A 23,867-nucleotide genomic window follows, 5' to 3' on the forward strand; every position below is an offset into this window, starting at 1 on the left:
CAGCTACCGCAGCTTTCCAGTCTGGACTCTCTTGCTGTTATGTAAGCAGTAACTTCGTCTGTGACAACCGCGGGGCCCTATGCTTAGGCTATGCATCAGATAAGTGCTTGCTGAGCTTTGGCTGAGCTCCAAGAGTTTGTGAGCTCACTGTGTGACCTTTATTGTGTTTGGATTTGCCAATATATTGGTGAACGGGAGCGAAAGTCTGAGTCTGAGACGACGGCTTGCCCTCATAGATGGGCTGGTCACCAGTCTAGAAGTATGGAAGACGTGTGGCATGCGCACACTCAGTTCAGTTCTCTTTCCTCCTCACCTGTGTCTGACTCCTCTCATAATCAATATTCGCCACCGTGACTGTCACCCCCGTGCACTCGGACCCATCTCTCTCTCTCTCTCTCTCTCTCTCTGCACCTCCTTTCCCTTGCGCTGCTTTCCCCAGATCCACGCTACGTGCTGACAACACCACCAGGAACTTAGCTCCGCTTTCTGGAATGCAGCTCTTGGTGGTGCAACGGGGAACTTGATGTTAGTATATTGTTAGTAGCAGCACCGGGTCAGCGCCTCGGTTAGAAGATAGAGCGATGATGGGTGATTAGGGTGGCCTTTCGGATGCAATGCAAGAGCGTTGCGAAATAGGGATATTATAGAGTCATTGTCTTCAAGGTCTTTTTGAGCAAAACCTGCAAGGCGGGCCCACGCAAGGTTGGTGAGAGCTGCTCCACGGTCAGGATGGGCAACCGAACAGAACCAACTGAAAATGCTCCACGGCATCGTTCAGATGAGAGACCTCCCCGCTTGTCGTGTATTCGGCAAATCGCCGTGGCTTGCATTTGCATCTCGAACAATCTCACATTCAATGGTGGGCTACGGTGTGCGAGCTGTCACTGGCAGTAGAAACAGAAAACACACGAACTAGAGTCACTTATATTAAGCAGCGTACCATCGTCGTGTTCGCAAGCGTCCACAAAAGCGACCTTTAGCGTGAGAGAAGGACAAATATCGACAATGAGTGGGAGGGATAGATTTTCCATGAGCCAATCGATGTGCATGAACGGCATGGAGATTACTCACCAGATGCTTTATGCTCATCTCCATGTTGAAGCAGCCATCCCACGACATATCGAATTTGCCGATGACTTCTCCATTGCTTAGCATTCGATCGAGCTCTAAGAATGCCCTGATCTCGAATGATAACTTAGGTGACGCATGTAATGATCTACAAACTGATTGTCAGTTCTTGGCTCGCATGTGAAACTACAGACTTTACAGGGTCACGGTATCCCCCACGCTACAGATTTGTCGGATAATAGGATTCCGATGGCTGATCTCCAGCACCTCGTCTCGCAGAGCTTGATGGACACATATATGCTGGCGGGTATGCACAAATATTTTGGCGACAATGGCTTCAGACTGTTGATAGAGTGTGAAGATCCTGAGATGAATATGATATGGAGTGACCCACATTCAAGTCTAATATATTGGCCCTGCAAGCTACCGGTGATACGACAAGAACGAGGTGTGAATATGGTTATGGGGACCGGATATAAGTCAAGTAAGGGTTCAGGGCATGCTGCACGTGTGTAACCAATGGGTGGTTGCTGAGCGCTCAGACCAAAATATGATAGACTAATCACCTGTGCTATCGGAAAAAGTGAGTAGTGTCACAGTCAGTGCCATCAACGAAAGAGTGGCTCGCCAAGGGAGGCTGCTGGAGTAATCGTCTGAGTGGTGATCCGAGTATCCAACCCCTTGTGTTGTTGACCCAACCTTGCAGCATTAGCTGCCTGCGAGGCTTGTGTCACGTTTACCAGCAATTTAGAGTGACTACAAAGTAATGAGCTGATACCACACACATACTAGCAGCAAGTCAAGTCGGATTGAAATCGGAGTTCATTAAGTTGAAACGTGGGGCCCCTGATTAATGGCGCGCAAGTCACGTGGGGACAGTTGAACACTCTGGAGGGCAACCAGAGGGCAGACACATGCCCGCAGTAGCCTGCAGTCTAGCTAACAGGGACACAAATAAGGTTGGCGACACGCAACCTTGGTTTCCACAGGCAATGGAGTCTAGGAGGATAGTCTCTGATTTTTATCGTGGAGGCTCGCCTTCGACGCCTTACTATACAGCTTATCCATCTCCGGAGCCTCACTCTGATGATGAGCAGCAGCAAATGGCAGGCCCATCCAAACTCACGCTAGACTTGCCGGTCTACTCAAATAATTCTTTCCAACCCTCCGATGAGGAAGAGGAAGAAGAGCACTCGAATCTGCACTTAAATATCAATTTCAATCTCTCATTAGATTTCAGTCAAGCTACACTGGGACACTCTCGTCCGCCTTCACCAACACCAACCGCAGACTTTAGCATGATCTCACCACCAAGCAGTCCTTCCTATGTTCAATATCACTCTCAATTCCTTTCAGCACCACAAGGACGAAACACCCTTCCTTTCTTCCGGACATCTCCAACCCGCACTTCTACCCATTTACGAAGTCACAGTATAGCCTTGGGAGGCAGTACAAAACGCCGCGTACGTCCCAATATCACGAAGATTTGGGAAAGCATTTCTTCTCCATCTCCTCGAGGCAGCAAGTCCTCACCTACACTCAAACATCCATCGCCAATCCATAGGCACTTTACTAGGTCCTCCCCTAATATCTTGCGCGCAAAGCGCAAGGCAAAGCGTTCTTCAGTATCAGACGTCTTTTACTGTGGGTCCGGGGTTCAGGGTAACATCAATGGGGACGTCGACGTAGACTACCGTGCATTAGACCCGCTTGACGGTGAGGAGGGTGAACTCGTAGACCACGAAGGTTATTTTGATGCAGTCCAATGCGATCTTACAAGTATGTATTCTTCAATTTTTTTTTACCAAGTTAACATTTATCATCTAGCGTCCCTATCGTCATATACACAATCCCCCTCACCCTCCCCTACCACCACCCCAACCTCATCTCACCTCTGTCTCTTTCGACCTCAAACTCCCTCCCAAGCCTACACCCTCTGCCCAACATCATACGCCTCAGCCTCCACCTCCACGTTCACCTCCACGTTCACCTCCACGTTCACTTCCACGCGATACCTCCCCCCCGCCCAAACATCCCTTCCCCTTCCCCCAGAACTCACCCTACACATCCTTTCCCTCCTCCCGATGCGTTCAGTCCTAGCATGTATGCTTGTCTCTCGCTCTTTGTACACACTAGCCAAAGACACAAGCGTCTGGCTAGGAGTGTGGAGAGGGAGAGAAGGCCGTCCAAGAGTCCAACCCCGCGTATCTCGCCAAAGCCCATACGGCTATTCCTACACACACAACTTTGCGTACGGGCTAGTGAATTATATGTCTTCTTACTCATTCCCAAGAAATTCCCTGCCCAGCTTGTCCTCCTCTTCTGGTGATGACATCTCATCACTGCGTTATGCCCACGCAGACGAAGGCGTACACGGATTCCCGCTTCTTGAAGACTCCGAAGATGCGGAAGGGGATGGGCCTAGTGGCTGGGCTATAGATTGGGATCGAGTTGAAGCGTTGTGGTATGGCGGACGCTCGAGGGGCGTTTTTATGGATAAAGAGATCAATGCTAACAGACCATCAATTCGCATCTCTTATCCGGATCCAATCTTAAGAAGAGGCGCGAATTTAGGACCTCTCCGGCTCAACTGGCATACCCTCTACCGCTCTCGTGCCACACTCGAAAGGCAGTGGCGAGATCCACGCGGTGAACCGCGGGTGATGCGAATCGAGGGACACGGAGACAGGTGCGTTTTGTTTCCTCTCCTCTGTGTTTGAGTTTGTGTATGAAATTCAACGACTAACCGACGACCCCCCATAGCGTCTACTGCCTCGACTTTGACTCGCAACGGATCATCACAGGATCTAGAGACAGAACCATCAAAGTGTGGTGTATTCACACTGGCGAGTGTCTTGCGACGTTTGAAGCGCATTTGGGAAGTGTGCTTTGTTTGAAGTTTGAAAAAGACTTTGATGCGAAGCGACCTTACTCGCGCCGGTCTTGTTCTCGCGGGCTTGGTATTAATGGTGAAGAAAAGGAAGGTAGTGTCAACGAGGATGCGAACGAGGGGGATGAGGAGGAATCGCACGGTATGATGGTATCCGGTTCTTCGGATTGCACAGTACGTGTCTGGGACCTATACACAAAGCATCGTGGTTCGAGAATACGGGCTGACGTACATGCGATTTTGCGTGGCCATTCTGGGGGTGTGTTGGATTTGAGGATGGATGAGAATTGGATCGTCAGCTGGTAAGTGTTCCCCCTTCTACCATATCTTACCCTCCCGATTTCACATATCTTGTGTTCTCGCCGTCGCACAAACCAACACTAACTCCCTCCCTACTTAGCTCCAAAGACGCACTCATCAATGTATACTCCCGATCTACGCTCACTTTACACGCCGTCCTACAAGGCCACGAAGGACCCGTGAACGCCATCGGGCTCGAAGGCGGGAGGGTAGTGAGTGCCAGTGGGGATGGTCGAATGATGTTGTGGGATGCTGCTAGTGGGAGGTGTGAACGGGTGTTTGAGGGGCATGAGAGAGGGTTGGCTTGCATTGAGTTTAAGGTGTGTGTTTTTTTCTTCCGTCTTATTTTTTCCGTGTTTCCGTGTTTCTTTCCCTGCCCCCAAAGTGTGGTGGTGGTCGGTCATTGGCAATCAATTATATTATTTGCTGAACAACTCTACTAGGATGACCTAATCCTAAGTGGTTCAAATGACTGCACTATCAAACTCTGGCGCGCATCCACAGGAGAATGTCTGCACACCTTTGCTGGCCATACGTTGTTGGTCCGCGCGTTGTGTTTTGATCCGAAGACTGGGTATGTGGTTAGTGCGAGTTATGATCGGAGCGTTAGGGTTTGGGAATGGAGAGAGCCTGCTACTCCTGCTGTGAATATTACTGCTTTTACTTCGCACTCTTCTTCCTCGTCGACCTCTTCTTCGTCAACCTCTTCGTCGTCGTCATTTCACTCGACACACACCAGTACCTCAACACATACCAGCAACTCGGCGCACGCCAGAACCTCGATTTACGCATCCGACACAGACGGAGCAAGCGTAGTAGGCGTCGCAGACGGTGTCGTTGGGTATAGAAATTCGGGTATGAGCGAGAAGAGGGGTGTTGGGAGGTTGGTGAGGGAGTTTAGGGATTTGCATGCGAGTCATATTTTTGATGTTAAGTTTGATGTGAGGAGGATTGTTAGGCGAGTGTTTTTTTTTAGTGTTTTGGGGGTATTGGGCTTGATTGATGTGACCTACTGATCTCGCTTTCCTATAGCACTTCGCACGACCAGAAGATCGTTGTTTTGGATTTCACAGACGGCATCGAAGGCGCTGAGATTTTTGTGTGATATAGGGCACCAGAATCCTTTTTCTTTATCTTCATCTTTCACCCCGTCCTGACCTAGCCATATCTGGTGATAGCCAGACCTTGGTGATACCTCAAACATCGAATCTATTTATTTATCACGCATCTTATATCCGTTTTGAACATCTTGCATTGCAATTGGACTTCGTTCGATCTTGTATCTAGCTATACCTCTAGTGTATTATGTACAGTATATCTGGTGAACGTCATTGGTTTTGTTTTGCAAGGTTGGTTGGCTGGCGTATTTGAGTTGGCGGCCCCATGTTTGGTAGTGACTCGCTTAAACTAGCGCGGACAAGTTGAATGTGACTACGTCGAAATTCTTCTCTCTCGAAGGACTGGTTACGAGTCTAGCTGGCGGTACTGTAATGTGGTTGTCCGGTAGTCTGTAGTCTCTCATTGGCGAACCCTAATAAAAGTTTTGAAGGAAGTCAGTTGTTCCTGACTCAGTATCAGGGGCTGGTAGTTCATATCGACGATTTGGCTGGCGGTACCTTGCTATGGTTGAATTTCCAAAGCTTATCGAGAACCTCAGGACGACCCTGAGTAGGGGAGACTATGTCCAGCAAGCCAATGATTTCTCGAGTCTCCACACGTAGTACGTGGCTCATTGCAAAGCGGATAAATTCAATTGTTCATACTCCACAATCCGAGTCCGCGGTAGAGTACTATAAGCCAAGCTGGTATCATGCCATTATGACAAGTCGATCCCGAATTGTTTCCTACGACTCAGAACATCGATCTGTACCGATTTCATATCAAGCCGTCCGGATGTCGTGGAAGCTACAGCCGTTATGTAATTTGACTCGCGATCTATGCACCCGCATCATAGGTTCTACATAATATTCCGGCGTAGGTAAGTAATTGTCCGGGGTCCTGTAGGGAGCGTCGACATCGAGCGACGACGCGCTGGATATGAACGTTCAATTTTGGAGACTCGGCGGAACACCAAACCTTCAAAGAGTTGAAATTATGGACACCGAATCCCCGCGACTGCGGCCAACCACGGTGGTCGCACTCGGCACCGACTGAGTTCCGAGCTTCTTGAATCTTTGCAATGCCACGAGCCACTGTAGTTCAAACACGAAAACAGCTTTTTCAAAGAACAATGTCCAATCAGGGCGGTGCCCTTTTAATTTACCCACGTGTGAATCGACATGATCGCCAGGAACGACATAGTGCCAGCACTAGTACTGGGATTGTTGACTTGGCACCTCTTGGCACTGACAGCGCAGGGGATGGTTCCACACTCACGAGAAGATAGTGGTTTGGAGATTGGCTTAGTGATGAAAACGAGAAGATAGGCTTCGCCAAGGTACTTATGTTCCGACGGCCCACTCAATCCCAGACTTTACTAAGAGTCTATGACTGTACAGGACTGTCCTTATGTTTGATGGGTAATAAAAACAGATTTCAGAGGCGGCCACGCCATATATGTACATAACGTTCAGAAGGTGCTGCTATTTTTTGGTGCATATCAAGACACATGTGGGAGAAGAGGTGGGTGGCTTCGTAAGTTGCAGGTAATGTATGGTCATTGGTTGATATATACTTACGACAAATCTGTCACTTGAGTAGATAATTTTAAAATTCAAGGCTCCGATTAGATGACGTCCCGAGTAGTCAAGTGAGATGCGAGCTCATGTCCGTGACTAAAGGTGCACGATCATCAGCCGCGGACGTAAATCGAGCTAGACCATCACGCAACCGCAGTTAGGCATGCAGCTTCGACCTTCTGAACGCTGATACGCTTGGCGTAGCCCACTCGCTGATTTTTAGAAGACCGATATGTTGTCTAGGTCAATGTAAATTTATCCTCGATAGTCACGGGATCAAGAATTGCAGGTAGGATATCGTCCTGCACAGGAACTGAGAAATACTCTTCCGGCTGGTTAGGCTGAGGATCAGATGAATTGTAGATGCCCAGTGCCCATTGGGGTATACCCCTTGATCATATACAAGGATAGAAGGCTGGGCTGGTGGGCAATGGCACAACTGGTGTTTGCGGAGTGAAATAGGTTGTTCTGTTGAGTCACATGGCAAAGCGGATGCCTCACTATACACCGGGGGGTCATAATTTGGGATGACTGGCACCTTAACACATACCGAAAGGAGTGGCAAAGGCAAGGGCGCAAGTGTTGGTACAGAGACAGGAATAGGAACATGATGTCGAAATGCGCAATCAATACCATCAGCATAATTCGGCCAGCGGCGGAAGCAAGGCATATAAGCAACATCTGCGAAATTGAAATTCGAAGGTCACTCGAGCGTCAAACACGAACATGGTGAAGCGTCTTTAGAGTGTACAAGCTGACACCTCAGGTCCATGCACTTCCTCTTCAACGTATGCCAAACAATGCGCTTGTGTCCATAGCGGTATTATTGGTGCTCCGGACACAAGGGTCGGATCCAGGAGATCCATCCCGCTGAATTCGTATCTGGTCAGAACTCCGCGGGAATGGCAGTGCTGCATCATGGATACTGCGAAAGGGCCAAAATCAGAACCTCCCCCTCGTCAGAAAGAAGGGATATACAGGTTGCAAGTGTCGCCAACAGGACACTAGCCTTGTATTCTGACAAGGTGTTTCTAGGCCTGTGTCCTCCAACTTTTGGACCGGATAATCATATTTTCCCCTGTGGCTGGGATGGGCGCAGATGGCAACTGCGACGGGGAAAACAACGTTTCATACGCTGGCGGAGCCACTGTGAGGCAAGCTATCGGACACTAGTGTCGTGGAAGATTCTTCGGTGTTTAGTTGCAGTGCCGACCAATCGAGCACGAGTTGTCTTTGCAAAAGGGCCAGGATGTTGGATAGTAGAAACAGTACAGGAAGTGGGTGCATGAAAGTGCATTTGTTGCCATATACACATGTCCCACCACGAAGTTGCAACAAATTTTAGCTGGGTTGAAAAGCAAGTCTCCGAGACGTGCTATTGAGCATAAAGTCACTTCGGTACTTCGAGTGAGGCGCCATAGAGAAGTGTCAACGAAGAAGGTTGTGATCAGATACGTCGCCTAGTAAAGCGAGAAGTAGATAAACTGAAAATTAAACTGCAGGCACGCAAGCTTAATTGGTGATGGGATTATCCAGGTAACGTCGACCTGTGCATTTCAATATCGAACAAGGGTATTGTGGTGGATGTTGGAAAGACAATTATTGAGCTGAAGCTAACCGTAACAATTGCTGCTTGACCAACGAGTGTCAAAGTGATTCAGTGTGGTACCAGGTAAAACTAGCCATCGAGATGAGTTGTGACGGGTCCACTGTGTGTTGGCATGGCCATGTGGAAATCAACGCGGGTACATTTGCCCGTTCATTCTAGTGGTTGTCCCCACCACAGCTGAGGCCGGAAGTTTGAAGCCTTGAAGCTTCGCAGTTGCTAACGTCTGAATCGACCAAAGAAGATTCAAACGGGTTGGCCAAAAGTTCACTTGTACGTAATGAGGTGCTTACTTGGCGCTTAACTCCGCAAAGTATGTACACCGCTAGAAAAATGTGCTTTGGTGTCCTTTCAATATTATAAATCTTGTGCCTTTCATTGGGTGATGTTAGTCAATCAAATCATACACTGGAAACAACTCAAAAACCCGTATTCGAATTGTCGGATAGCGTCGCCATTATGCCCGCCCGCGCACTTATAAGTTGTTTCAAACATAACAGCATGCTAGCAAAACAAGAAGTCTCGCCACGTATCATCACGGCATGCTGTTCTTCCGACTCAGACAGTAATCGTGATCAGATCAGGGCACGCTCACAGATGGCCCACACGAATGCTTATGAATTCTTTATGTGACTCACCTGAACTTTTCTGGCGTGGTTTGGTTCCGTCGGCCAAATCACATGGGCACATCATGTCGCTATGTCAGAACACTTCTGACATGCGCAATTGCGTTAACGAATAGAATAATCGAGATCCTGTGGTGATCTAGAACAGCGAATCAATAATAAGTATAGCGGTGTAATACAGAACTCCAAATACAATTAACGGCACAATTGGCCAGAAAGCGATGGTGAGAATGGGATGGTATAGAATGTCCGAGAGAAAAATAATATGCTGACCATCCTCCCAACTAGGAAGGGATGGTTATAATGTACACGAAATCAGGATGCAGGTGACAAAATTTCCTGAAAAATGGAAAGTCGCACTGTCGGCGATATTCTGAACGCCGATGGGTGACCTGCCATCTCAGAGTCGTAGAGGCAGTGCTATGGCCTGAGATATCAAAGGTGCGCTGTGACCAGACGGATTTATTATGTGATGCAAACGCTTGCGTGGCGGCAGATTTGAATCCTGAAGGTCTGTCGTCTTCTCAGGACCAGGTTCCTAACCAAAAGGTCTTCGCCACATACTATGTACGTCAACCTGACCACCCTCCTCCCAATTCCGCGAGTGCTTGCGCTCTGGCCTGTAGGATGGATCTCTTGATGATCGCATCTGCCCGGTAAACTCAGTGTGGAAAGGGAGTTCTAGAAAAACATCCTTACCTCCGATTGTGGGATTGCTTCGAGTGTCCCAGTGAATGACCCTGTCATATCTGGCTGACGCCAGTCAACTCTGGGACTATTTTGTGATGGTACCATGTCAGCTGAGGGTCTCCGGTCGACAAGATGATGAGACGAATATGAGTGCTGCAACGGAATGAGCGGTGTATCTCGGGCAATGTGAGTTCCAAACGCACGTCTTGTTGACTAGAAGTATCATCGTGGGGTAGTGATGACTGCCGCGAGTAATCTTGAAGGGGAAGTGAGATTATAATACACAAAAATAAATGCTCTGAATAAGCTCCTACCTGTTGAACTCTGAGTTCTAGAGAGAAGAGCCGTCACTGGCAGACACTTCGTTAAGTGGGATAGTGATGCTAATGCAGCACAAAATACCTACTGAGTTCGTCACGATGCTGTTCGGCGGCATTGACATCCCGCCTAGCACGGGCTTCTGCTTCCAGACAAACGGTATATCGTTGAAACGCATCTTGTGTCTGTGACTGTGCGCGTGCGAGCGTTGTCCGTGCTTCTTGAAGGTATTGGCCTTGTGAAGAAATTTAACCTGGAAACATGAGGAGAGCAGATTAATGGGACAAACCAGATGACTGCGCGTCTTGTAAGAGTTGCTCGTACGTTGCTGTTGAGGGCGAGGAGGATGTTCGAATAACATGTGGGCGAGATGTGCCTGGTGAGTGCACATAATTTGGACTTGAAACATTTGAACCACTCTCTGTATGTGGGAAATCAATATGACTGCGTGAAAGTACTTGAGAGCGATCACAGCGACTGACCTGGCTGCAATCGAGCGATATGATCTACTAGACTGGAGGGCGGATAACTCCCTTCAGATAGTTCAGGTGTTGAGACCTCCATGGAATCGTCGATGGGTGGAAGCTGGGGAGCGTTGGGACCAAGATGTCGCAAGCGGGGATTATGGGGGATGCCTGTGTTGTGTCGCTCAATAAACTTCCTCAGAAAGGCGAGCTCAATGTCGTCAGGCATCATGTATGGGGGGCCCTGAATGTCGCCTTTCTGCATGAGGACCTCTAGATGTGACATTGTCTTATCCTTGAGCTGTTGCAACCACTCATGCAATTCCATGTGGTCTTGATCTGCGCGAGCGTCACTGCCGTCAAGAGCGCCATGTTAACAATAAAGCATGTCTGTAAATTATCATCGACAAACTAGTCTTGACGTCTTCTTGCTTTTCTCCAGTACGTTTTTGTCAATTTTAGGGCGCGGTTGACTTCATTGTCGAGAGTTCGATACCAATCGCTTGAACGTCGGTTTAGCTTCACAGCCAGCACGCCGGGTTGAACTCGTAGCTGGAGGACACAGCGACCTTCGGCATCAGGGGGGCCCAAAGCACCTTTTTGACCTTGATTGCCCCTGGTGGCGCCACGGGAGACGTTGCCAAGTTCTGGCCATGGGAGGTCGTCGGATTGCATGTTTACTGAATGATTGATACTCCGTCGACGGAGTGGCGAAGTTGGGGGGTGTTGCAAGAGTGGAGATAAAAACTCGTCCAAGATAATCATGCGGCAGTCTTATAATTGCAGGTGTCCTTTCTATGCAACGTAGCGATGCGGCTTTCACCATACGCACTGCCTCGGTTATTCCAATCAGCGTTTGCTGGGTGACATGTCAACATACTCATGTCAGCAGGGGTGACATCTGGCACATCTAAGTAGATTTAAGTTCAAACGTTCAAGCCAGGTCACCTCGTTGACGGATATTCGGACTGCTCTCACGTTTATATATCATCACGACGCTGGCCGGTGTCCAGATATAGGTATGGTTGTGATGAGAGAAGAAACGGCAGCTATGATTACAAGAATAACGATGAAGCCCACTACAGAAAGAGTGCCATTGGATACCATCCATACTTGGCTGGCCCCTGCAATCACCCTAAATCCCAATTGCGGTGCCACGACAGCCGCGAGATAACCCATCGTCCAATCGAGTACTGAAGGCTCGGCCGGTTTTCAAATTACTATCTCGATCATGTGGAGAAGTTCACTCCCTGCGCCAGAGGTGCAGCATCGGAAAAGTTGATCGTGCATGCACTCCAGCGAACGTACTGCTTCCAGGCATCTCCGCCGGATTCGCGGCCCCTGAAATAAAGAAGTCAGAAGAGAAGCAGATCTAGCTGGAGATGTCCTGACCATCCGGTGCTCTATAGGTGAGAATGGGCGCAATTAGGCTGCGAAGGTCGATCATTCAGAACAGAAGCTGTGACAGACCTTATTGCCTCCAAATGCGGCACCTATTTCGGCGCCGCTAGTTCCAACGTTGACCTGAAGTGTTTCGTTACATCAGGATTGTATGTCCCAAAGCCAAATGCACATACATTGACAATGCCGGCGTCTGAGCCTTCGGGGCCAATCCACTTGCCAACGTTCCGAATATCTTTGGTCCAGAGGCTGCTAGACAGTCCTTGGGGAACAGCATTGTTCCATTCAATGGCCTGCTCCAGCTCATCGAACAAGCCGACGTTCAGGATAGGTGCGAACGTTTCGGTACTCCACATCTTATCGGCAGGATCCACGGTCTTTGGAACTGCGATCGTGGGTTGGACAAAATTACCCTGGCTCAATGCCGCATGGTCATATTTCCTTCCACCAATAAGAATGTCAGCACCAGATTGGCGGAGTCGCTCCACAGCGTCGCTGTAAATTCCAACAGCTGCACGTGTATGCAAAGGCCCAAGCAAAGTGTCATCTACTAGAGGGTCTCCAACGCTTATAGTAGCGTATAATTTCTCAAGTGCGTCGAGGAATTTCGGTGCAATCGCACGATGGAGATAAAGTCGCCTGGTAGATGTGCATCGTTGGCCAGCAGTGCCGATAGCACCAAAAAAGACGGCTGGGACAGCTAACGACATGTCTGCATCTGGCATGATGATGGACGCTGATGTAACGTTATTAGAGGCAATCCTCGTGGCCTTCCGGAGTAAAAGAAGTACCGTTGTTCCCGCCCAACTCTAAGATGCTCTGACCGAACCTAGACTGAACAGCCTTACCAACGACCCTACCTACGGCCTCACTACCTGTAAATGAAACTAAAATATTTTTGTTTAAGAAACGCCCTGCGCCGCTTGAAAACAAAGCCTTACCAAGGGGTACATCTCGACTTGCAACGATAGCTTCTCCAACGTCCTTTCCGCCCGTGATGAGAGTAGATACGGCGCCAGGAATGCCGTTCTTCTCTAGCACACGCGCAATGATCTTTGTTATGGCAATGGAACAAAGTGGTGTGCTCGGCGAAGGTTTCCAGACGTTCGCATTCCCAGCGGCGACTGAAAGCGAAAAATTCCTACATTCAATTACTTAGTCAGGTCTCCTGCTAGCCATAGGAAGTCATACCACCCATATACTGCCACCGGAAAGTTGAACGCAGTAAGCACACCGACGACACCAATGGGGTTAGGTACTGCGACAAAACAGTGCATCAGCATAGCATGTCATAAGTCGAATTAATTGCGCAGTCGACCTTCCAGGATAGTGTGACCAGGTCTTTCAGATGCCACAACTCTGCCGTTCATCATTCGAGATAAGCCCACCGCGTAATCGCACTCAAGAGATCAAAGGTTTCAAGATCAGCATCGGAAGAAGCAAAAGAATCCGCACAATATCCACGAATTCCTGGACTTCCCCAATGCCTTCTGTTTTAATTTTCCCCATTTCGAGGGAAACCAATGCCCCAAGAACGTCACGCTAAAAACAATGAGACTATGCCAAGTTTCGTGGAAACAGGGGCTCTATACCTTCGCAGAGAGTGCTTCTCTGATCTGTCGTAAAAGTTCGCCTCGCTTGGGAGCAGGAACCGTCCTGAGATGAAGATAAGCTTCCTTAGACTTTCCCAGTGCTTCGTGCAGCTCATGCGGTGTCGCCTGTGAGATATTATATTACACGCCGGACAAAGTATGCAGTGAGCCTACTATTCACTTACCGAACGAACCCGCGCAAGTACCTCCCCAGTGGTGGGACATACACTTTCCAGCACATCCCCAGAGCCAGACCACTGCCCGTCATAAACGCCTGGGAGTTCCGCAGCACCAGCAGGGATGTCAAGCGACGAAAGGATAGCCGATGCGCGCGTCGACAAGCTCCGTGCGCCTTGAAGAGTTCCGCAGACTGTGTGGCGCAACAACATCATACCGCTAAAACTGAAGAGAGTGCTATATAGTAAGCAAAAATGTTTACGTATGAGTGCTGCAGTCTACGATCAAAGCAGATTGCGACTCTGTGGTGGTTGGCCGTGGTTTAAGTTCTAAAATTTCTAAAATTTTGAGACAATCCAAAAGATCCGTGCATGCCGTGTCACGTGGTTTGGCGCTACTTCTAAAATTTTGATGGTCATGTTCATATTCCAACCACTCTCAATATGAATCTTTGAACATGCAGGAGCGGAAGTGTGCATAGAAGAACGGATGGGATGTGTAATGTGAGCCAACGCGAATGAAATGAGATAACACAATTATCACACAACGAGGATCTAAGCGGCAGATCTATCTGTCCATTAATAGACTTGGGACCCATCCAGAACCAAACCCCACGGATCTCATTAAGATGATGCAGAATGTAGCAACCAAAACACTGACAGGGATGGATAGTCGTGGATGCACTGATCTCACAGCCTGCCTGAACCTCCCGACGGGTTAAGTATAACATTGAGCCCTCTGGTCCCTGAACGGCTGTAAGTACTACCCGCATCGGGAGGTAAAGCGATGAGATGCACCTAGGGAGTTAGTTCAGCGTCGAGGGCAGTGATGCTGGTTATGTATGTGCAAGATGCCTCACGTCGGTGCCAGGATTATAGGCCCTTGAAGAAGGAAGGGTCCGCGTCAATCTGGTTCCGCGCCTTTTTGCTCCTCCCTGCCAATGCATTTTTACTGCTTTTCGATTTTCTTTTCTTCTCCTTCAAGGAGTAAGAGCCCCCTACGTCCTCGTCGCTGTCAGAGGCCCCGATTACTACTGCGGTGCCCTCGGGGGGTGCTCGGGTTTCGACAACAGCTCCGTCGGGTTCCTGCGGGTCTATGTCCGAGGCTTGGATAATTTGTACATTTTCGGATTCGTCAACTGCCTCTTCACCCTCTTCATCTTCAAAAACGGCCCTGAGATCTGTCATCTTGAGTGTGTCATCGTGACCTGCACTACCGACCCATCTTCCCTCCCCACCGAGATCGACTGCAATTCTTTCAATGGGAAAAGACCCGTGGTCAGCAACAACCCCAAGGAGCTTGGTAGGAAATAGCTGCACGGCCCGTAGAAGACCGTCAGACGATCCCGTCAGGATCGTAGAGTGAGAGGACGGGTATGACGATGGTAGCGTACAAAGGGCGTCAATCGACTGGGGGTGCCTGCAACGACGATGAGAGATGTATTCAGATAAGCATCCAGCAACAGATTATTTTTACCCGGGAACTCTATCGACACAATCTGCCCATCCATGGCTACGATTAAACACGGATAGAATCCCCGTCTGTGTGCCGACTACTACTTTAGATCCGCTATTAGCCCGGCATTTCGCATACACACAATGAGCATGTTTAAATACATATATAGGTGGAAGTACCTTCGAATAGCAACAATAGAGAGCAACTCATCCTCCTGATCCTCGGACTGTGCCACCGGTTCCGGCTTCTTTCCACGTACATCAATCACTGATAGTGTACCATCGCCGCTTGATTATCGCACAGAATAAAAAAAATTGGAGTGTTGGAATGCGGAGGATACTGTCGCTATGGGTGCTTGCTTACCTAGTTGTGATGAGTTGCTTCTTATCGTCTAACCAAAGGAAATCAGAGATGAAGTCATAATGATGAGTATAACCTCGAATGGGATCAGACTTTCGAGGGTCCCACAGCTATCCACAGATAAGTAAGGTGTTGATTGTGGCGCATCAAACGGAGTCGGCTGACCTTGATTACTCCGTCATCATCACCAGTGCCTAACATCTGAGGCATGAGGCGCTTGATGCGATTCACTGGGGAACTTTAATAGGCACTGCCATCAGCTGCCTCAACGAAGCATGGAGTCACATCAGGAAATCACTAACTCACTCGTGGGCATTTTTGCGTGTCTCACTGACCGTTCCAGTGGTTGTATCGATTGTGCTATATGTCTTCAGTACTATAAACAATAGTCCAAATATCAAAATAGATCATACAAAATAGCTTTTGCCTTTCCGGTTGCCCAAAGACGAGACCCATCCTCGCTAGTATCCAAGCAACGGCAAGAACGTTTGGAAGGCCTTAACACAAAGCTTTCTTCATGTTGTCCTTGTTCATCATACCGAAAGGCCTTGACCTTTCCATTAAGAAGGCCAGTATATACGGTCGAGTGCGTGGGATGAAACGCGAGGTCAAAGATCTGGGATCCAACCGGAATGTCCGGCATGAAAATAACGTGCACGGCTCTCAGCTAGACTTCAGGTGAGGGCAAGCAGCAAGCCAAGTTGCGAACTTGAGTCTAAGTTCCAGAACGACACGGTATGTACCGTGGGACTAACATTCCCACGTCTCCGGTGATGTCGGAATGGTCTTACAGTCCAGCCGGTAGTCTAGGCGTCGGGATGAATGCGCCTGCACAGCGTCCTAAACGGCGTTTCATCTGTGTCGGTCAATGGGGAAGAGAAAATCCCTCTTAACCCATGGCCTCCGTATCTCGTTTCTCAACGTTAATCGTTTTACTCGCAACTATATGTCTTGCCCAGACAGTCACGCTACACGCTGGTCTCAACAACGTCCTCTCTAACGGCCCCAATACTAAAGCGATTAGCGCTCGATATGCAAGCGGTTCATCATTTGCAGAGGATAAAGAGGATGTGACCTTGCTCGATATCGTTCTTGTTGCCTCCGTCGATGGTCGATTCCACGCACTTAACCGTACCTCTGGACAGAAACTCTGGTCTATGTCGTATTCTGCGCACGGGGCTCCGTCTAGTATTGCGCCGCTTGTTCGTACCAGACATGTCACCTATGACTCTGACTTGACGGACGATGATGACGCCCATCATGAGGTGTACATGATCGAACCACAGTCGGGTGACATATATGTGATGGCTACCCCCAGTAGTAAACTCCAACGCCTCTCTTTTTCCATGGCACAGCTTGTCGAGATGTCGCCTTTTAAATTTGCGCGGGATGACGATGAGCGGGTCTTTGTGGGAAAGAAAGAGACATCTCTAGTGTCAATAGAACTGGAAACTGGGAAAGTCAAGGCCATTAATGCTGAATGCCCTTGGGGTCCATTTGAAAATTTCAGCCACAAGGAGGAGCTTGACCTAGACGAACTTGAAGATTATATGCCAAACAAGGAGAGGTTCATTCCGACAGAGGTCTTCATTGGACGTACCGGTAGGTGTCTATTGCTTTCATAGTCACTACATCTGAACCAGACTTCCTTGCAAGACTACCAAATATCCATCTTCACCCGCTCAAATACCCCCAATGGTCGAAAGGTTCCTATACAGAATCTGTCTTTCTCCACATATGGTCCCAACAACCAGGACAATGTCTTGCAAGCGGCGTACCGGAAGACGCAAGACAGCACATACATTGACTCCCTACCCACTGGCACAATCGTTTCACTTAAAGCACATGAAAATGATTCTGCAGGTCCGTACTCTCTGCAGAAAGCGCAGTTCATGTGGACAAACCATTTTGATAGCCCCATGTAAGGAATACCGTGCGTATTATCGGAATGTTTCTAACATTTTATATAGAGTGGCTGTATTTGATGTTCTGTTGAGCGCTCAGAAGCCAGATCCATTCGTCCTCTTGCAACCTCGTCCTGACTTCTTGCGCGGATCGGATGTATCCTCCCTTGATATCAATACAGCTTATGTCGGACTTGTCGAAGAGTCACTCTACGTAATGGGTGTGGACCACTTTCCACTAACCGCATTCGGCGACACTGAATTCAACCACAAACTCATCGAGTCTGTCGACGGTATCACTCGGCGGCGCAAGATGGTGGAGCTATGCGAACGTGATCCAGACAATACCAAATGCCTCACGGGTAAACACCACCTTGATTCGTCTTTGAATAACAAACAACTCCCAGGTGTTCCTGGTGCGATGCTGCCTCCTGGCGACAACTCGAATCCACCAATCGATGCCGTAGAGGCCATGCCCACCCTGTCAGATCCCAGGGACAACACATCCGTGACTGTACCAGGTTGGATGCCGTGGTCGGGCACTAGCTCTGGTGCACATACGAAGGTACTCGGCCCAACATCACCCATCTCTACCATTGGTTCCATAATGCTCGCCACCGCCTTTGTGGCCGGGTTCATATTCCGATCAAAGCTACCCCGCATGAGGCTTCAGATGGCGCCCGCCACGGTCTCTGTACCAAGTTCCATCGAGGAAAAGACAGATGGACATATGACAACACCGCCTCCTCGCCTAGATACCCCTGCCATACATGCAGTGGAGATATCCCTGGTTCCCTCCAAACCCACACCAGTTACCATTAACTCGGGACCTATGCTATCACCAGACGACACCCCTTCTCACGTACTGCAACCTCCCAACCACTTCCCAGAGCTTGTACAATTTGATACCCCCGGCACGACAGCACTTGATATTGGAGAGGCAGATGATAGTGACAGGGAGACTCCAACGCCGAAGAAACGCCCTCGACGTGGTCGCAGGGGCAAGAAAGGAAAGGGCACAGGGGCAGCCATTAATGGCATGGAGGATGATCAGGATGACAAGGATGCAAACAGTCATGTTCCCGAGGCTGTGGTCAAAGACAGCCCGAATACCCCTTCTCCCACACTCGTGGTGCCTCAGACGCCGCAGGCGGCTACATCTTCCCTGGTCGTGTCTGATACTATACTAGGTGAGTATTGATAATGAAATCCGTCTTATCTGTTAACACGTCCACAAGGTTTTGGATCTCACGGAACGGTTGTATACCAAGGCTCCCTCCAGGGGCGTGCAGTAGCTGTTAAGCGCCTTCTGCAAGATTTTGTCACTCTTGCCTCCCGCGAGGTTGGTATTCTCCAAGAATCGGACGATCACCCGAATGTCATCCGATATTACTATCAAGAAGCCCATGCTAATTTCCTCTACATTGCTCTCGAGCTTTGCCCCGCGTCCCTTGCAGACGTCATTGAGAGCCCCGACCGATTTCGCGAGATATCCAACTCATTCGACCCAAAGCGTGCCCTCCGCCAGATAACATCTGGTCTCCGACACCTGCACTCGCTCAAGATTGTTCACCGCGACATCAAACCCCAAAATATTCTCATATCTGCACCAAAGAAGGGTGCATCAGGAAGGGATGGCGGACGGAGGATGCTCATTTCTGATTTCGGCCTATGTAAGAAACTCGAGATGGACCAAACGAGTTTCCTGCCGACAGCACACGGGGCCATGGCTGCAGGCACTGTCGGATGGAGAGCGCCTGAGATTCTCAGGGGGGAAGTGAAACTTGACGACTCGATGAGTGATGACCACTCACAATCATCGCGAGGCAGCGTCAGTACTGCAGTGAATGGGTCAACATCAGGCAAGCCAACGAGGCTGACTAAATCTGTCGACATTTTTGCGCTGGGATGCCTATTTTACTACGCCCTCACTAACGGATTACATCCATTTGGGGATCGGTTCGAGCGGGAGGTCAACATTCTAAAAAATGCCAAATCCTTAGATGGCCTGAAGCAGTTTGGCGAAGAGGGTTCTGAGGCGGTAGATTTAATCACCAATATGTTAGATCCTGAAGCCTACAACAGGTACGTTTCTCGTAAATGTTCTATTTCTGGGGTTGTAATTTCTGTGTATAGGCCCGACACGACATTATGTCTTCTACATCCATTTTTTTGGGACCCAGGACGTCGCTTGAACTTCTTGCAAGACGCATCAGACCGCTTCGAAATCATGTGCCGAGATCCCCGCGACCAAAACCTGATCATTCTCGAAACTGGCGCTTTTGATATCGTCGGTCAAGATTGGCATGCGCGGTTGGATAAGGTTTTCATTGAGAACCTGGGCAAGTACCGAAAGTACGATGGCAAGTCTGTGCAAGATTTACTCAGGGCTCTGCGAAATAAAGTGAGTTAAATCGTGTACAAAAATCCTTTCTGCCAGAAGCTAACGTGGACTTGTAGAAACATCATTATCAAGATCTCCCAGATCATGTTAAGCGGCATCTAGGTCCCATGCCGGAAGGCTTCCTATCCTACTTCACCCGCCGCTTCCCCCGCCTCTTCATGCATGTGCACGGCGTCATATCCAACACATCATTATGCCACGAGTCCATGTTCAAGACATATTTCGAACTGGTCGACTAATATGCTGTCTATAGTGATCCGTCTGATCGAGTGGAAGTTGACAATCTTACTCGTTTTTGCATTCGATTCCGCATATTTATTTTAAATCATATCCACATCATGTATCTGTACTTGTAATAGTTGCTTGGCATACATTGTCTTGTGTAATGAGAATCCTGACTAGACATTCCCTCCATGAGCACACGTTACATGATATTACAACCCCAGCCCGGTCGTTCCTCTTGCTGCGCTCGGGTTCTCGCTCTCTCTTCCACGAGCCTTTGACCGTAATGGTCTTGGAAAGCAGCACGTTGTCTCGCTTCGTCTCTCCTTGCCTCTACTCGCCTCGCATCTTCTAGTCTTGCTGCCTCGCGTCTTACTGCTTCTCTTCTGAATATTAACATCGCGTCCTCGTCCTCCCTCCTTTGCCGCTCTTCGATTCGCACCTGCTCGGCCCGCCTGTCGCGCAGCTCTTCCTGCTGCTGACGTTGCTGTGCTGCCAATCCGAACAGCCAGTGCTGTTCGCGTACATTGACAGGCTCGTCAACGGGATTCGCATCGTAGATCGTGCCATGTGCGCTGTTCATGTGCGCATAGATAGTAGTGGCGGGAAAGACACCCATGCATCGCCAGCAAATATGGCTCTTGCACCTGTACCCGAGCGAATTAATTAAATGCAAACAGGAGCGGGGCGCGTCTAGAATAACTTACAGTGTGCAAGTCATATGATTGCAGCCATCCACTTTCTCGATCAGTGCTTGACAGGTTGGGCATTTTTTCACGCGCCCGTCATGAGCTGCCAGCCATGCCTCTGTTTCTCGCTCCTCAGCAACGCGTCCAGTCTGTCGCTTGTTTTCGGCACAGTTCATGCCGTCATGGACATCATCATGGCAGGATGTACATATATTTGAGAAACACGAAGGGCACTGGCCTACAACCGTAGTGTTGGGGTCGGTGGAGCGGTAGATCTGATTGCAGTCCGGTGTCTTGCAATATTTGAATTCCTGCGGATGTCGAGATATATGCGCGTTGAATACTACTTCCAGCAGGCGGTTGAAGGAAGTTTGAGGGAGGAATTGTTGAATAGTGGGTATAGGAATGGGGACTTTACACTGGGTTTCATCACCCATGCACGTGAGTGGAAACTGACCGGAATCCAAAGCGGATGTTAAGAAATGACGCATGCAAGGAGCACAGTAGATGTGCCCACAGCCAAGACGAAGCGGGGAAGATACATTGTCATAGCAGATCGGGCAGGACTGCTGTCCTGACGGGTCTGGGAAGATCTGTGGTCCACTGAGCGAACCTTGGATCAAGCGCTCGAGGGCATGTCGAGCTTCCTCGCCACCAGAAATTGTGATTCTCCGTGTAGATATAACGAATTTGACGTTGTCTTCCCCAAAAGTTTCCTTCAGTTCTGGGATTCCACGTGCGAGGAAAAATCGAACGGAATGTTTCGCGAGTACTTTGGTATACTCGAGGGACGAGAGCTGCTCCAGCTTGTCCTTGATCGACTCACGAGCCTGTTCAACAGCTTTTGACTCCCCATAAACTTTCAAAACCTGTCGTCTCCAATCTGCACGTACGAGTGCCCCTGTGTTGTCGAAAACCGAACGCAAAAAAATGTTGTTTGGGTGTCCGAGTGTCATGTGCCACCCTTCCACCTTCTCACCTGCGATCAGGCTTTCCACTCTAACTTTGAGCGCGCCAATAGCCTCTTTTTTGGAGCCAGACAAACGCATCCGGACAACGGCACCCTGCTCGTGAATGTGCAGCATACATACACGCTTGTCTTTGATGCTACCAATCAAGGCATCCCACAAAGACTTTTGTGCGCGGAACTGCTCAGTGGAGATAGTAATCGAGTACTGTGTGGGATTCGGGAGCCGGAGCCAGAAGGACACGTTCCCGATGCGATGGTTAAGGAGACGGGTATGCACCACGTTCGCGTCCTCCCAAGAAGAAAACCGCGCACGGACCAGAACGATACCATCGATGTTTGGAGTCGGCAGCAGCGGTTCCAGCGACTTCAGGGTTCCAGGAGAGACGCAGTCGATATCATCCCGTAATGTGGTAGTAATATGACTGACGTCTTCGTTAAAAATTTCACCCTTCCCCTTCAACTGCCTGACAACATCCGAACCACAAAATGTTTTAACTTCTTCGTCAGAGACAGTTGGGGGAAGAAAACTAATCTTGACCGAGTTGTCGTGGAATGTTGGTACGAAATGGCCAGGTGGCATGGTGTTGACTTCAACTTTGACCCGGCGCCCAGAGCACATCTGGCGGTTAAGTTCCTGCGCTTTCGCAGCAGCATTTACCGTGACAGGGTACTCTGCAACATAGCGCACGGACGGGACACGCCAGGATATCGTAAGGACATTGCTGTCACGTTCAGTTGCCGCAGACATACTTCCGGGACTGTTGTAGCCTGATACTTCGAGAGTCAGAACTTCGTCCCTAAACTCGAGGCCACCGAGGTCAAGCGAGAGTGCTTTCCCGGACTCAGCGTCTGTGATGATTTCAGCACTAAGCTTTCCACCACTTGGCATGGGCTTGACGTTGACAAGATGGAAGCGCCCTCGATCAAGGCCGCGGTCCGTGAACAGCGTATTGATTTCATCTTCCCGCACATTGGGAGGCAGATTTGCAATACGCAAGGTACAGCACTCAAATCCGGTGATTAGGTGAGACAAATCAAGGCCTGCGCTGAAGGTTACGATGGACCCAAGCACAACGCTCTGAACTGTCTTCGCAGCGGCTTCTTTGGCAATCTCGGCTGCTCGAGCTCTGGCAATCTCGGCTGCACGAGCTTTGGCCTCAGCTGCTTGGGCTTTGGCGATCTCGGCTGCACGAGCTTTGGCCTCAGCTGCTTGGGCTCTGGCGATCTCGGCTGCACGAGCTTTGATCTCAGCTGCTTGGGCTCTGGCAATCTCGGCTGCTCGAGCTCTGGCAATCTCGGCTGCACGAGCTTTGATCTCAGCTGCACGAGCTTTGGCAATCTCGGTTGCACGAGCCTCCACGGCCAACTTTTCTTCTGTTTCAACTTGTTGGGGATCAACACCTTCAAGATGTTCCTGATAATTACTAAGCTAAATACAAGGAAGAAAGGCGCTCAAAATATTTACGTACTTCGATACTGTGCAGAAAGCGACATTTGGCGCCTCTTGTGCACGTCCCGGCCTTCCAAGTGCGACAGACTTCGCCACCCTTGAAACCTCGGGATGGCCCAACAGACATATGGCCGGAATTCTCTGGTGTTGGCCTTTGAGAAATGGTGCGCTGCACCTGTGGCTGAACCGCCCTGGGCTGGCAATTCTGTTGGCCGTTGTGTTGACGACGACCCTTATGATCGAATGGATGGTTGACATTAGTACGACTCGACTCAGCACCTTCAACATGCTGAGTGCGTGCTAATGCGTCACCCTGTAATGATAAGCTTCAGTACACAACCCAGACCCAGAATTCCTGAGTGAAAACTTGCCTGGATTTCGTGGCTAAACTTGCACTTCGTTCCGAAACGACAACGACCTCGAGCATGATACTGGCACGACATGGCAGGAAAGAAACAAGCCTTGAGCTCGAGCGCCGCACACCTCGTGTATACAGCAAGTCTACCGCATCAGTCCAAATTGTTCAAAACAATGTATTATGGAAGCATGATAGCCTAGGAGATCAGCGGGCGCTTCAGAAGCTGCAATATTGGTGGCAGCGCT

The 23,867-nt window shown here is 49.4% G+C and overlaps 7 protein-coding genes across 7 annotated transcripts; 2 read left to right on the plus strand and 5 right to left on the minus strand.

Moving 5' to 3' along the window:
• The first annotated feature begins 1,948 nt into the window (after positions 1-1,948).
• On the plus strand, positions 1,949-5,695 carry BJ212DRAFT_1344826 (uncharacterized protein). The gene is given in 7 exon segments (XM_041335277.1): positions 1,949-2,847; positions 2,896-3,031; positions 3,044-3,757; positions 3,832-4,260; positions 4,359-4,578; positions 4,702-5,216; positions 5,291-5,695. The coding sequence occupies 7 exon segments, from the start codon at positions 1,983-1,985 to the stop codon at positions 5,361-5,363; spliced, it is 2,952 nt and encodes a 983-aa protein (XP_041194903.1). The 5' UTR covers positions 1,949-1,982; the 3' UTR covers positions 5,364-5,695.
• Positions 5,696-9,259: 3,564 nt separating this feature from the next.
• BJ212DRAFT_1344844 (uncharacterized protein) lies at positions 9,260-11,590 on the minus strand. Its single transcript, XM_041335278.1, has 9 exons — positions 11,053-11,590; positions 10,659-10,993; positions 10,466-10,597; positions 10,265-10,411; positions 10,173-10,208; positions 10,062-10,114; positions 9,868-10,011; positions 9,733-9,817; positions 9,260-9,681 (listed from the first exon to the last, which is right to left on the minus strand). Exons 1-9 carry the CDS (start codon positions 11,403-11,405, stop codon positions 9,569-9,571), a joined length of 1,398 nt encoding a protein of 465 aa, XP_041194904.1. The 5' UTR covers positions 11,406-11,590; the 3' UTR covers positions 9,260-9,568.
• A 14-nt stretch (positions 11,591-11,604) lies between these two features.
• BJ212DRAFT_1344859 (uncharacterized protein) lies at positions 11,605-12,120 on the minus strand. Its single transcript, XM_041335279.1, has 2 exons — positions 12,100-12,120; positions 11,605-12,049 (listed from the first exon to the last, which is right to left on the minus strand). Exon 2 carries the CDS (start codon positions 11,817-11,819, stop codon positions 11,631-11,633), a length of 189 nt encoding a protein of 62 aa, XP_041194905.1. The 5' UTR covers positions 11,820-12,049; positions 12,100-12,120; the 3' UTR covers positions 11,605-11,630.
• BJ212DRAFT_1479344 (NAD-aldehyde dehydrogenase) lies at positions 11,870-14,022 on the minus strand (the record flags this gene model as incomplete). The annotated part of the gene is made up of 11 exons (XM_041339860.1): positions 11,870-11,981; positions 12,033-12,043; positions 12,111-12,164; positions 12,218-12,777; positions 12,833-12,928; positions 12,983-13,182; positions 13,233-13,299; positions 13,360-13,441; positions 13,497-13,583; positions 13,634-13,759; positions 13,819-14,022. The coding sequence occupies 11 exons, from the start codon at positions 14,020-14,022 to the stop codon at positions 11,870-11,872; spliced, it is 1,599 nt and encodes a 532-aa protein (XP_041194906.1).
• A 660-nt stretch (positions 14,023-14,682) lies between these two features.
• On the minus strand, positions 14,683-16,268 carry BJ212DRAFT_1268314 (WD40-repeat-containing domain protein; the record flags this gene model as incomplete). Its single annotated transcript, XM_041330722.1, has 7 exons — positions 14,683-15,229; positions 15,287-15,379; positions 15,445-15,552; positions 15,629-15,735; positions 15,791-15,863; positions 15,932-15,985; positions 16,039-16,268. The coding sequence occupies 7 exons, from the start codon at positions 16,266-16,268 to the stop codon at positions 14,683-14,685; spliced, it is 1,212 nt and encodes a 403-aa protein (XP_041194907.1).
• A 253-nt stretch (positions 16,269-16,521) lies between these two features.
• Positions 16,522-20,172, plus strand: BJ212DRAFT_1268037 (uncharacterized protein; the record flags this gene model as incomplete). The annotated part of the gene is made up of 6 exons (XM_041330697.1): positions 16,522-17,227; positions 17,282-17,546; positions 17,596-18,719; positions 18,768-19,614; positions 19,666-19,933; positions 19,990-20,172. 6 exons carry the CDS (start codon positions 16,522-16,524, stop codon positions 20,170-20,172), a joined length of 3,393 nt encoding a protein of 1,130 aa, XP_041194908.1.
• Positions 20,173-20,357: 185 nt separating this feature from the next.
• On the minus strand, positions 20,358-23,391 carry BJ212DRAFT_1268100 (uncharacterized protein; the record flags this gene model as incomplete). Its single annotated transcript, XM_041330705.1, has 3 exons — positions 20,358-20,802; positions 20,863-23,228; positions 23,284-23,391. The coding sequence occupies 3 exons, from the start codon at positions 23,389-23,391 to the stop codon at positions 20,358-20,360; spliced, it is 2,919 nt and encodes a 972-aa protein (XP_041194909.1).
• Between the last annotated feature and the right edge of the window lie 476 nt (positions 23,392-23,867).

This window comes from Suillus subaureus, assembly GCF_016647635.1.
Source record: "Suillus subaureus strain MN1 chromosome Unknown BJ212scaffold_10, whole genome shotgun sequence".
NCBI lineage: Eukaryota > Fungi > Basidiomycota > Agaricomycetes > Boletales > Suillaceae > Suillus > Suillus subaureus.